At 36.3% G+C, this 15,180-nt stretch overlaps 1 protein-coding gene across 1 annotated transcript in view; it reads left to right on the top strand.

Moving 5' to 3' along the window:
- The window catches only part of HECW1 (HECT, C2 and WW domain containing E3 ubiquitin protein ligase 1), a 2,794,797-nt gene that overhangs the window by 2,111,587 nt on the left and 668,030 nt on the right, over positions 1–15,180 (top strand). Inside the window, exon 18 of the mRNA XM_044065592.1 lies at positions 1,735–1,831. Coding sequence (XP_043921527.1) covers positions 1,735–1,831 — 97 coding nt within the window. The remainder of the gene's footprint in view (positions 1–1,734; positions 1,832–15,180) is intronic.

The raw sequence follows: 15,180 nt of genomic DNA, 5'->3' as shown, positions 1-15,180 counted from the left end.
ACACTTGCCAGCACTTTGTGGTAAGACAGTTTGAAATCTTTCCTCCCCTCACCTTCGTTGTTTATGTTCACCTTCTGTTTCACTGACTGTGTTCATTATTGAGTAGGGTATCTAGCACTGTCTCTGAAGAGTTTATACTTAATTGGTTAAATCCGTGACACTTGCAGATTGTATACTGCACTAGGTATTATTTGTCATCTAGTTTGAAAATCTTTTCTAGTGCATCTGTAGAGTGGTAGTTTCAAAGCTGCATTCTTTCAAGTTTGCAATAGGTGTTGATGGTAATGCTCACTTTATGGATTTTGAAAAATGGCTGAAAAAGTACACATGCTGTTCTAAATTCTATCATGCAACTTTTGTGACAGGAAAGAAAGTTTTAGAATGTATGGCATGAATTTTACACATAACTCCAGTTTGTTTAGAATAATTTACTACAGATACCCCTTTTGCAAAGTTCTGATTCTTGTTCTGCATTTTGTTTACAGAAGGAGCATATTACAGCATTTTACTCATTTTTCTTTTTTGAGTAAAACATCATTTAAAGCATATGGACACATTGGAAATATAATCTGATAGGATGCATGTAAATTATTCTGTTTTTCTGCTGAAATTGGTTTAGCAATTGCTTGAATGCTGGGTATACCAACATGACAACAGCCGTGAGGTTCATGTCTACAGCTGTACAGCATTTGCTCTTCATTGCAGTTCATTTTGTAATGCAGATATTCATAAAAATGTAAAGCATGTGTTACAGCTTAAAGGAGTGTTTGTGCATAAGATTCTGAAAGGTACGACAGAAAATAACATATTATACACAAATAAATAAATAATTTACTTGATTATTACATGTTACAAAGACATGCTTCTGGAGTGTTTCTCCCCAGGCCTTCGCTGAAAATTGGCTTTGTTCCAAGTCAGACTTTCCTAGTTGACAAATGTTAAATAAGTAAATAAAATTATAATTTTCAGCTGCTGTGATTTTGACAAACTGGTGTAGTTTTTGCTATTGGGTACAGGTTTACATCATATCAGTTTACTGGTTTTATTAATAAGGATAGGGCTGTTCATTGAAACATAATTTATAAATTTACAGAACTAAATCTGAACAGAGATTTATTATCAAAGACTTATAGAGAAAATTTATATAGCTTGATTGGTTAAAAATTGTACTTCTCTTTCTGTCCCTTTTCTATGAATTTTAAACACAAGTGCTCTAATTTTAATATTTATATACCAAGGCATACATAGCAGATTGTCTGCTGTGATAGAAGTCTTACTTCTTATTAATTATTGTGTCCAGATGGTGACTGGTATGATTTCTGTACTTCATGGCATTCTATGTACCTCCTCAGTATGATTCTTTGTTTTATTAATTGCATTGAAGTGAGAAGATATATTTCTGTAATCCAAATCAGCTGTAGTACACTTGTATATTAAAGCACAGAGATGCATGTTTTGTTAAGCTAATACTGGTTGTTAAAAGTTGAGTATATATATATATATATATATATATATACACACACACACACACACACACACACACACACACACACACACACACAAGATTAAATATGAATAAATTGCTAATGATATGTTAAAAATAGTCATTAGAAAATATCTAGGGTAAAAATAATTTAGTGATATGCTTGCCTCCTAAAATAAAAGCATGAATATGTATGAAGTGTCTTAAAAAAACATAAACTAACAAGTATTTTGAAATATTTTGCACCGCAGGATATAATGAAAAGATTGTAGCATTTTTACGTCAACCAAACATTTTTGAAATGCTTCAGGACCGACAGCCAAACCTGTCTCGGAACCATGCCCTCAGGTACATAACAATTACTTTAATTAGCCTGCTCATTTCATCCAGGATGCCCATTGGCTGATGTTGGCTGTGTAATAGAAGGCATGTAGGCTACGTCTCCGTATGTGAATCATTTCCTTCAGTTCCATTAATTTACCTGAAAAGAGGTACAGCATGAAAATGGTGTCAAATATTCATATCTACGGGTGCGTTTGAAAAATGAAAACAATGGCGTATAGTTATTTCTGTGAACATGCTTATAGTTGTCAGAAAAATATGTATAAATATTCCAGCAGTTTAAAATGTAATGAGCATGCTTTGTGGTGTCAGTATTTCCATGTATTTTGTCAGTTATTTCAAAGTCTGCTGCTCGTTCCAGGATCAGTAAGCGATTTCAGAATACTTTGTTAGAGAACTGTATTGTCCTGCAGTGAAACACTCTTTTTATGTCAGGCCTCCTACAGCCACAGTTGCAGTCAGAAGGGATGCATTCATGGGAGCTTCTGTTAAGTTTAGAGGTTAGTGTGTTGGCTCTTCAGTTTTGCTGTAGAGTGCATTAAATTTACAAAAACATTGTGGCCAGTTAAAACTTGAATCTTAATTGGTTTTGTGACATCTTAGTGTGTGTGAGTGTGTGTGTGTGTGTGTGTGTGTGTGTGTGTGTGTGTGTGTGTGTGTGTGTGTGTGTGTGTGTGGGTGTGTGTGTGTGTGTGTGTGTGTGTGTGTGTGTGCGTGTGTGTGCGTGTGTTTTAACCTCCAAGTATCTGCACTGAGTACAACAGAGACCTATAAGAAGGGTGTGAAGTAGTTGTTGTAGGTGGGGACTAGTGGGCACCATTCATGGAATAATTTCTTCAGGAAAGTGGTTTCTTAATTTCACTGACTAGATATTGGAATCAATATTTTCCATAACTGAATCCTGAAATGGATCCTTTTGACAGTTTTCTTGTAAAAGATTCCTAGAGTAGGTCTTTTCCATGAGTGGCTGTTGGACTGGAGCCATTGGTGAGTTCCTTAAAGGGATCCTTTCACTGAGTGGATACTGGAGTAGATTCTTTCAGTGAGTGGCTCCCAGAATGTATTCTTTCAGTGAGTGAATCTGGGGATCCTTGATTTTTATGAGTATCTCCGGGAGAGGATCCTTTCAGTGATTGGCTCCTGGGGTAGATCCTTTTTTTGAGTGGTTCACAGAGAGGAGTCTTTTGATGAGTAGTTCCTGGTGAAGACCTTTTCATTGAGTGGTCTTAGGAGTAGATCTTTTTTGTGTGCCCCTTTTTCACTGAATGCTACAAGCTATTATCTGCCATCCATCAGGGATATCCATTCCACAGAGATCTGGACATATGGACACCCTGGGAAGGATTTGATACATAAAATGGCATTTATCTTCCAAACATATTCTGAATCTTCATGCATTTCTACCATTTTTGTCTGGGAATGTAACTCATTTGTGCTTATGGCACTACTTGTGTGTTGTGCCCAACTACTTTTTTGCAAAGTGTGTAAAATGTTTACAGATACACAAACATGATCATGGAGTTCCACAGGTGTATATCTGTAAGTATATAATTCAAAAAAGTACACTTACCATTGTAATTTTTACAGGAAAAAAATCTGTTGGTATAAGCAGATGCAGCACAGCTCTGTCTAGGGGCCATGAGCTGTCATATGCACTTCACATTATATACCACTCCATCATCAGAGAGACTATGGGCTGTTTTTCTGTCCCATAACAAAGAAAATACAAAAATACTTACTGTTCCCCACAAATATTCCTTTGCCTGCAACATCTCTAGTAAACACAAAGGTTACAGTTCAAGCTTGCCAGACATCACATGATAGCCAATTAACTCAGCTCAGGCATCTGTCCATCTTTACCTAGCACTGCCTTCATTGCTTATCAGCCCAGAGGTTATCACACTTCTTCTGCTAAGAATTGTCCACCTTCTTGCACCTCTTTCTATTTAGTATAAGTTATCTGGGGTGTGGTAGCACAAGAGCAGCCAAAACCACATCAGTGGCAGCTATGGCAGTAATGAGAAGCAAAGCAGTAATCCACGGAAAATCAACATGGAGTTGCAGGATCAAATTTTGGTAATAAAGACGGAGAAACTTCAATGTTTGTGGGGCAAGAGGTGTTAGCTATGGAGTAACTTTTGTATAACAACCTCTAACTAGTGGTTTAGTAACAGATTTTACAAAGTGTGTATATTGTGTGAGCATGCTTCAAAGAAAACAAAAAGAATAGCAAAGGGCTGTATAGGTAGTAACTGTTTTGTGAACTGTAGAGTTAATTAAGTTAGAGTTAAAAAAAACTGTATAAAGTACCTGTATGTGTGATGAAGCAGAGTAGTGTAGTGAAATAGTTAAAGCTACCACTGCGGTTTTTCAGAACAACAAGCGATAGCTTATTTAGGCTGAGAAGCATACATGCATTAATGTTTTAGAATTCATCTCCTAAAAAAAAAATTGTATTGAAATATAGATATATATATATATATATATATATATATATATATATATATATATATATATACACACGTGTGTGTGTGGGTCTGTGTATGCATTTGTGTGTAATACTATTAATAGTTGATCCAAGGAAATGTTGACATGCTTTACATCGACATACTTATATCAGCAAAAACATATCAACTTGCTACAGAGCATGCTCCAAGGTTAATCTATAAAGCATACACACCAAACTGAACTGTTTTTTGCAAGGAATGCCAGCCCCCCCACACCTTAACACCCACTGCTTATTACATATACTAACTCTGAGATATCAAACCCCCAGGAAAGGGCATATCCCCCCTCACCTGGAAACTGTCACTCTCACACATCTGTAGACCGTCTGTGTATGTCAACCAAAGTGGGTCAACAATACAGAGATGAACGAAAGCACAACTCAGTCTGCACTGTGTACCCTATATCTACACACACACACACACACACATATATATATATATATATACATACACACTCACACACACACACACACACACACACACACACACACACACACACACACACACACACACACACACATACACACACACACACACACAGTTCCTCTGCATTTTGTCAACAAGCAAAGCGGATATTGTGTAATGTCAAAGGTATAGATAGCTAAGGAGTCCAAATGTCGATGGTATGTTTTGTTGAGACAGGTGAGTGAGGTTAGAGTGTTTCTGCATGTGTTTGTGAGTTAATGTTAGGGTGTGGGTTAAGTGAAGGATAGGTGTTGTGTGTTGTGCATGTGTATGTGTGTTTTAGTGTTAGGAAAGGGGGTATATATAGTATTTTTAATGAGTGTATATGTATATGCGCGAGTGTGTCTTATGTACTGGCAGTGTTATGGGGAGGTTTTATTAATCTAAGGTATAGGATTAGGGTCAGGAAATGGGGCAGTGATAGGATTAGGGTTAGCATTAGCAATGGGTGCTAACCTTAACCCTAACCGTAACACTGTCGAGCAAAAGGACAGCAATAAAACAACTATCTTTCCTAACACCCCTGCATTTTTACTTCCGAGTTATATATATTGCAAAGTGGAAAAGATCATAACTAGATTATATTCTTCTGTATTTGTTACTCTCAATTTTCCTGAAGCTATAGGTTTAACTTTAAAATGTATAACCACAAAATGAAGAGCACTGGCAGAAAACTAAAACTAATAAAAATCTTAGTTCAGAACAAGAAGTCAAAAACCACATCAGCAAGAAAAGATGGAATGCAGATTTATTAATCCAGTTAAGTATTTTTGTCATACAAGACTTCATAAGAACTGGGAGGCATAATCATTATAATATTTAAATAACAAACGAAATACATCACATGACATGAAACAAACCAATCAATGAGCATAGTACAATGAAGTTACTGTTAAAAACCTTAATGTTCGTAAATAAAATGCATAAAAACAAATCTTTAATACTTCTTGTATAAAAATATTTTATATAAAAATCATTGGTAATTATATATTATAATTTAGTCGCTCACAACTTCAAAACACTATTTAAAGAAATAGCATCATTTAAACCTGGGGGTTTATTTGAGTTTAATCTTACCTGTCAAAGCAATTCATGATATTCTAATGTGTACTTCCAGGGGCCTCCTCTGGCATTCTGTACCACTTGTTCAAGCAGTTGTTATTCTACACCAATTTGTGCCGATATAGTGCGTTTCACTCCTTCTTCCCTTTAATATCATAATAATGCCCTTGAATCCTTTTCTTTAAATACCTCTCAGTTTTACCAATATAAAAAGCATAGCAGAGATCACAAAATGCAAGATAAACCACCCCTTACTATTACAATCATACCATTTAGAAAATCTAAACTTGTAACTAATTGTTTTCAATAAAAAATTCCATTCCTTCATATTTAAATTTACATTGTGGGCAAAGTCCACATTTCTATCATAGACAAAGCATCCTTTCCTAAATTCAAATGTCCATTCTTGTCAAATCTTTCTTTAATGCTGGGATAAGTTGTGTACATGAAATTTGGTTTATCACCTAATTTCTCATTCAGTTCTTTATCGTGGACAAATGTATTCCAGTTTTTCTCTATTAATGATTTAATAATGTATCTTTCTGCTCTATATTTAATACGCATACTGTTTTCATAACTTTTTGTATCTCCTAGTTTATCATTATTAGAATATTCTTGAATTAATCCCATACATAGGATAGACCTAAATGTATCTTGTCTGCCAAGAATAATTTTGTTCTTAACCTCATTAAGCATATCAACAGGATTGCCCCTTCCAATAAACGTATTACATAAAAATTCCAGTTCATTCATTAGGTCATCATCATCAGAAATAATAATAGCTAGACAAATCATTTGGCCTCTGACTAAATTCTTCGACTGTTGAAATGGATGACAACTCTGAAAGTGAAGAAAACAATTAGAAAAGGTTGGCTTCTTGTGCATATTTGATTTGAATTAACCTAATTCAAAAACTGATGAAGTCCTATATTGTAAGACAAAAGCATGTAACAGGATTAATAAATCTGCATACTATCTCTTCTTACTCATGTGTTTTTGGCTTGCTGTGCTAAATTAAGTTTTTATTAACTTTGAAATGTATTCCTCAATTTCATCTTGAGGCTTGAATCTGCAGACCATGTTCTACAGTTTCTGAGTTAGTTTCTTCTTCTTTTTTGTATGTCTTCTTCTGTTAAATCTGTGGATTACCAGCCTTTAATGTGTTCCAAGCCACTTGGAATCATACATCCAACCTCGGCTGAGATACCCACTTCTGACACCCTTCAAATTTCTTTCTTTAATTTCCACTACTCCTGCACTTTATCTTTCCACAACATTCTGGGGTCATAGTTTCAAATCATTATTTCTCCCTGATCCCCATGTCAGATCCCAGGAACAAGGAGAAATGGTCAGGCAAGACCATCTGCTGTACCAATGCTGGCTCTCCCCTCCCAACCAAGGACTATTGGTCAAAAAGACATAATCATTCTAAGATGGTAGTTGCCCACTATTTAGAGATTTCATGTCGAAAGATATTTTCACTGGACTTCAGCTGCCAAAGTAGGCCTACCAGATGCTGGTGTTTACAATTAGTACTGCCTTATAACAAATAGCAACCCTGAAGTAGATACTATAATGTGGTAGATTTTGGAGATGCCACGTGTCTCTGTTGTTCTGTAATTACAGTAGTAAGCATTAAAAGGAACACCCTTCCCATAATACTACAAAAAAGATATATATGTATTTTAAAGTAAATAACATTCAGTTTTTAGTATGATTCAAAATTTAAGGGAATATAGAGCTCTACTGCATTAGAGGTATGCTACAGAACTAGTTAAGCAATTGCCTACTTCTAAATACCTTAATATATGGAAGAATCCTAGTTTAGCATGCATATACTGTACTAAGTTAATGGTTGATAGGATATGTAAATATCTGAAAATTAAAAACAAACTCAATAGACTTCTATGCCTGGAGGCAAGAATGGCTAATGGAGTAAATATCCTATTACCCAGGTTGTATGATATTCTGATAATTAATTCATTCTCCACAACCAACTTGATCCAAATCACTTTGAACAAAATCTTTCACTTTATTGTGCTGTCTGACATTAAAGTCCACAATTGTCTGTTAATGCAGATAGATAATTGACTTCCAATAACTGCTTGAGCCGCATGTTCTTAGCTAATTAATTTTAAAAGGTTTTTTTTTTAGGGAGAGAATACTATACATGAACATTTTGCACAGGTGATTTCTAACTCCAAAATAACTACAAAGACAGCAGAAGAAATATGTCTAATTTGCCAAAGAGATGCTCTATATGATCTGGAAATGTCAAGAATGTAGCCTTTCCAGTGATCATCACTGCCTTTCTTCCCCGAAAACTGATTTTTTTTTTGGAGGAAGTTATGTCAGTGCACTGCTTTTTACCCTCAAGGCCCACAAGGTATTATTTGTATAACTGTGACAGGAGGTCTTAGTCCTGGAAACTTTACTATATGTTTCTACTAGGAAAAAAGGTACCAGAAGGTTCCCACGTTATCTCTTAAGATAAAGGACCACCTGCTGCTGAAGAGAAAGAAGATGATTTGGAAGAAGGGATAGTCTGCTTGTTTGTTTCTTTTTGAATAGGTTATTCCCTCTAGGTTTGTGGCCTATTTTCAGGGAAGACCTAAGGTGATATTAATACTGACTAGTGAACATTTGGTGAGGATACTAGGGAAACTCCCCTACTCTTTTCAAGGGGGCACTATAAAATATTTCCTATCAGAATGAAACATGGAGAAGATTGAGAAAGAAAAGAGCATATTTTCTGATTAAGATATTGCTGATAGTGATTTTGTTGAAAGTGCTTAATGATGACAAGGATGTGGAAGTGATATCACTATAGTCTGCTCATTTGCAGAAAAAAAATTCCTGGTGCAAATTATAAATGAAGAGGAATCAGCAGAAGATGTGTCAGTTTCTTGGAGTAGCATTGCGAAAAATACATTTCCTTTGAATAATAAAGCATGGACAAAGACAGGACATTTGTCCATCCATCCATCCATCCATCCTCAACCCCTTTTTCCATTCTGCACAAGGGGTCATGGTGTCACTTCCACAATGACAATCATATCAAGCCAAGGTTTACACCACCAGGTGGCTAGCCCTGCCATAGTAGTTCATTCACATCACTCACTCATGCACACACTCTCACCTATGTCCAATTTAGTGTCCAATCCACCTACTGCATGGCTTTAGAATGTGAGAGGAAATCATAGTACTCAGGGGAAACCCATATGACCACACGCAGGACATGCAGACTCTGCACAAAAGGCCCCCCAGCCAAGAATCAAACCAGAGAACCTCTAGCTGTGATTTGGCAATGCTAACCACTGCACCACTGCAGCCACCCAAAGACAGGACATTTATATACTCTCTAAAATGGCAGAACATTTGTGCTAGATTATAGAAATAGTTACGATTATGAAAATTAGTTACGAATGTGAAGAAAAGATGGCATGAACCTGGAAGTAGAGTAATTACGAAGATGAGTTGTAAAGCAATGAACAGGATTAGCAAAAAGGCATTCTATGGTGTACATACGGCTGAAGGACAATGTGTTTATCGATGGGTACATGGCATGGGATTTCTCATTAATACATTAGGCACTTAAGTTTAGCAAGTCTATTCAACTATTCATATAGAAAAAGAAACTGTTACAGCGATAACATTTGAAAGTTTTCAATCTGCTTTGAATTCTGTCGCTGAACCATCCAAATGTAAAATGTGTTTACCATGGAAGAATTTAATTATACATGACTTTATTATGAAATCAAGGAGACTTTCATTACAATTGAGAATACAAGAAATTAATGGAATGACTTATAAATTATTTAGACAATCATGCTACAGTGTGTAACATTATAAGGGCAGTTGATGAAAGAAACATATAGACTAGACATTGTGACATGTATTTTCTTGAAGCACATTACAAGGACAGTGGCTGAAAGAAAAATATAAATTTGAAATTGTGAGCCATCTGTTTTCTTGAAAGTTGTAAATCAAAAAGTTGTGCCACCTACAAAATGTTATAATTCTAAATGTATTAAAAGGTGAGACATTGGAATCAGCCTAAATCATGTTTTTTTTTTTTTTTTTGCATTTAGAGGTAGAATGTCCAAAACAAAGGTGGTTGCAATTTGGAGACAACTTACACAATAAAAAGAATTGTCTGATATAGTGCAGAACATCTGTCAAAGAAGATTTACACTGTCTTAATAAAGTTGAACATGATTAATATAATGAAGGCATGGGAGAGCAAACTGTTGATGGCTGGTAATGAAAATGTATTTCTCAAAGAAATGTGGTAGATGTAGAAAAAATGATTTAGATAATATCTTGATACTAATGGATTTAATGGAAAAGAAAGTGTGCAAGATGTTAGCCAGCTAAGAATGTTGGGATGGTAGAAGAGATGTGCAGGATTTAGATAAAATTATGATTTGGATTGTACAAGGGAAGAAAACAGGTGATGAAAATAAATATGAAATACTCAAAACTGACAAAGGAAGTAGAAAGAAACTGGTGGAAAAGAAGGTAGAGAATACCACTGGAATAAGTGTTTGAAAAGGAAAACAAAAGAAGGAAAGTTATAAAGAAAAAGTGCTTAAAATAACAAATGATAAACATTTGGTTTCATTAAATATGAGAACCATGCAAATTAAAACCATGCCAATCTGCTACAGGAACTTTCAATAGTACCAAAGCTGAAAAAAATGTGCTGAAAGCCATTTTCAGCAAACTTCAAATATTTTTTTGCAGGAGGACCCCATGTTGGAGTCACCTGTCAAATACCTAATTTATTTTATAAATAAAACACATTAAGTAAAGAAAATAATAATACTGAACCAACAGATTGAGATTTAGATTATACATGTGTAAAAAAGATATGTAATTTGTATGTTTAATGCCTGGAAAGAGGTACACAGGATAAAGAAAGTAGTAGTAACAAAATGTTTATCCATACAGCTTCAATAGCACTATCTATAAGATAGTTCTGAACATTGTTCAAGATACATTGGAATAAAGTTATAATAGAGTGTGTGTGTGTGTGTGTGTGTGTGTGTGTGTGTGTGTGTGTGTGTGTGTGTGTGTGTGTGTGTGTGTGTGTCTATACATACACACTTGGAATCCGAGTGAATATTTTATTGATTGTTAAGGAGGTAGTTGTGACGCCCCACCTCTTGGCCAGTAATCAAGGAGCCTCAGTCCTCACCACTGGCACTTGGGGGAGGGGATTCACTGAGTGGATAACAGGTACACACACAGTATCTCCAGATGCAGCTGTCTGCATCAAGCACAGTCAAGCACAAATTTCCTTAAGAGCACATGGGTAGCACAGTCAGTCCAGGGCTGGTTTCTCCATCTTTTTCCAGATCCCCAGCAAGACTCCCCACTGGAACAGCTATAGAGTTCAGATCTCAGCTGAGTGTCCAAAACAAGACTTCCAGCATGCATCCTGTCTCTCCAACCAGTGCTTTGTGTCCCTGCCCACATAGCTGACACATACCCTCTTTGAGATTTGATTTACACACACACACACACACACACACACACACACACACACACACACACACACACACACACACACACACACCACACACACACACACACACACACACACACACACAGACACTCACTCACTCAACTGAGAAAGGCTGCCACCAGATACTCCTGCCAGCTACCTTAAGGTTCTTCCATGGGTACCCAATACACTGAGCGGTAGTTTTACCAAGAGCAAGGCTATTAAGAGTGGCCCACACAGTGTCACCGAATAAACATGCAAATACTGTCAAAACTTTAATATCTCTACAAAGATCAGCCACAATGAAATGTTTAAATATATTTAATAACAAATAATAAATAATAAAAGAACAAGAAAATAGGAAGTATATATTCACAGTCACATCAGAGTTCAAATCACAGGAAATATTTAAAATAACTTTGAAGAACAGGCTCAGACAAATAAAGCAAAGCAATATCCAAACTAAGCTTCACTATATTCCTGACTGAATCTAAGAAAAATATACTATTCCCTAATAACTTACTTAACAGAGCAAGGCAGATGATGTGGTGAATGGTCCTTCTTGTTGTCAGGCCCAATACAGAATGCTTTGTCTCACTAAGAGACTTCTCCAAATAATATCTAAAATATTACTTCTGGGATAGCTGGCAGAATGATATCGCTTCTGGTCATCTGACTTCTAGCTCCAATGCAAGCCCCTATTGCTGGAAGCTGGCAGGATTTAGCACCTACCTGTAAAAATACACACACAAGGGCTTTTGTTCAGATCTGTGACAGGTGCTGGAAGTCATGAAACAATTTCATACTCCACCCTTCCAGAGCAGTAATTAGTTCACCCCAAAGATAATACAGACAGCTTCCTGGTACAGACTTTGTGTCTCTGACTGCATTGAAACCTGTGCGATAACATCTTTATGGCTTAGTCTGTAAAGTGATTTAATTTCAGATATATTTTAAAGTTTGCTGGACTGAGGTTAACCTCCTCTCTCCCAGTTTCCTCTGTTAAAACATAAACATTTAAACACTTACAATAGTGCATATACATTTCTGTTCTCTCCAGTAGTGCACACTGTGGATATATTTCAAACACAAGCACTTTAAAAATACTTTTTCAATGCAGGCATCTGTACAAATCAGTTTGATATACACATGATATACAGTTCTAATACATTTGTACCACAAACATCTTGTATAATCAGTTTGATATTCAGAAATGACATATATTATTTACAAAATTCAAGCTAGCTGTTCTGGCAGTACCTCCTATTAACACACCAGTAAATAGCAGAGTGGAAAAGAAGGGAGATTAGTCACACATGATTACATCCAAAGCATGTGATAGTGTCTGTGATGGACAGGCCTGGGTAGACTGGAAAGTATGAGATGATAAAGAATTTTATAAATTTAATGAGAAAGGTTTATGAAAATTCAGAGGTGCAAGTTATAGTTAATAGATGGATGGGTTAAAATATAAATCTGGAAAAAGGTTTTAGACAATGGTGTCCAATTAGTAGAGCTATGTTTGGTTACAAATGCAGTTATAAAATAAAGACCAAAAGAAATTGATGGATACATTTTACTTATCTTTTTGGTGACCAGTCCCCTTAGGCCGCCAGTGGCCATGTTTATGAAGTTAAAATACTGATTTTGTTGATAAATGCAGATAATATGATACCTATTGGTAAAAATACGGAATGGATCAGTGAAATAATACTGAAAGCAGAAGGGAAATTAAAGTCAATGAATAAGAATAAAAGTAAAGATTTTGGAAAATAACTGCAAACTGAGGAATTTATTTGAATGAGAAATAGAAGTTGGAGCAATTTATGGAAATAGGTAAAACAGAATGTATGGCAAAAAAGACAAGAAAGGGTTAATAAGATTATTCTTTTATCTAATAAAGTCCTTAGAATTTATTTTACTAAGAAAATGTATTTAATAAATCACACATCAGTAGGTATAATAAGTTAATTTGGGTGAGTTTATAGATTCCCAAAGAAGGAAAAATAATTATTGCAGACAATTTTTACACCTATATGGAGTTCAACATTAAACACAGTTATACTGATAATGTATAATATGAGGCAGTAAGAAGGGTTGAACCCTTTAAAATCTGACTATATTCATGTATTTATTAAATAAGTATGTGCTTTAAGGAACTTTTCAGTAAGAGAGATGGCATATTTGGAGGTTTAAAAATTCAAATTTAGTGAAAAGATGAGAAAAATCCAGAATAACATGCACATTCTTTCAGCAGAAAATAAAATGTTTTGATTCTCGGCTCCCTTGCTGAATCTAGATTTTCCCAAGGTGCCCCCCACGGCACGCATAAATTGCATATTTCATTTATTTATTTATTTGCCATTTGTTTAACGAGGCTGCCCGACTTGACTAGGAGACCTGGGGAGAAAAGCTCAAAAGTACAATAAAAAGATAATTACCAAAAAAAAGTGTACATTCTGCTTAACAGCATAACACTGATCTACTACGGTTGAGAGGTAAGCAAACCTAATGGCAACCTTATTAACTTTAAGTTTATAAGAGCAATATTTAAAATGTGTCCCTATTATTTGGCTCTGTCCAGCATAGCTCTCAACTGTATAGATTGTTGCAGAATGTCCAGATTTTTGCCTCATATTTTTGGTCTTTTTCTCATAAAATTGTTGTTTTCTGGCAAATCACTGGCAGATCATTGAGGTTGAAGTCAGAAAATAATGACAAACAATTGAGTTTCATACTTCATACCCTTCAGAAAATTCATGCTAATGCAAAACCTGTATCTCTATCAACTTTCTAAGTTTGTGAGAGCAGTACTTAAAAGCGTCCCTATTTTGTGCCTTTGTACCCCCACTATTTTTGGCTTTGCCCAGATTTCTTGATCTAAGAGGGTGAGAGGTATGTATCCAGTGGTATGGTCCAGACTTACACAGACATCATTGCTGCTGCTGCCAGGGATCACTTTCACTGTTCACTCTCTCCCCCCGTAACACACACACACACACACACACACACACACACACACACACACACACACACACACACACACACACACACACACACACACACACACACAGAGCCTCTTTTGCATTCATGCACGCATTCACTCGCATACACATTGGTCTCACCCTTTTCCGATCTCTCACACAGTCATAGTCACTCCCCCATTCATACCTGCATTCACTCACACATCACTCTTAATCTCCCAATCACACACACACACACACACACACACACACACACACACACACACAGTCACTTCCTCATTCATACCTGCATTCACTCACACATCGCTCTCTCTCGCTCTCCCGATCAAACACACACATAGTCACTTCCTCATTCATACCTGCATTCATTCACACATTGCTCTCACTCTCCCTATCTCACACATACACATACACATACACATCCACTTCCTCATTCATACCTGCATTCGTTCACACACACACACACACATACACACACACACACACACACACACACACACACACACACACACACACACAGCTACTACTTCATTCATTCTTGCATTCACTCACACATCGCTGTCACTCTCCCGATCTCTCTCACACACACAGACTCTTTTGCTTTTATGCACGCATTCACTCACACACGCAGACAGACACACACACACACACATACACACACACACACACACACACACACACACACACACACACACACACATATACGGGCATTCACATACCTGATGTCCTGGTTCCAAGTGCTCTATGGCCCGGTACTGGTCCGTGGCCTGGTGGTTGGGTACCGCTGCTATACTTGATGCCAGTTCTGCTAAAATGTTACAGTGTAGT

This window comes from Protopterus annectens, chromosome 3.part0, assembly GCF_019279795.1.
Source record: "Protopterus annectens isolate FY-2018-M chromosome 3.part0, PAN1.0, whole genome shotgun sequence".
NCBI lineage: Eukaryota > Metazoa > Chordata > Ceratodontiformes > Protopteridae > Protopterus > Protopterus annectens.
This window is presented reverse-complemented; position numbering and strand designations above follow the sequence as displayed.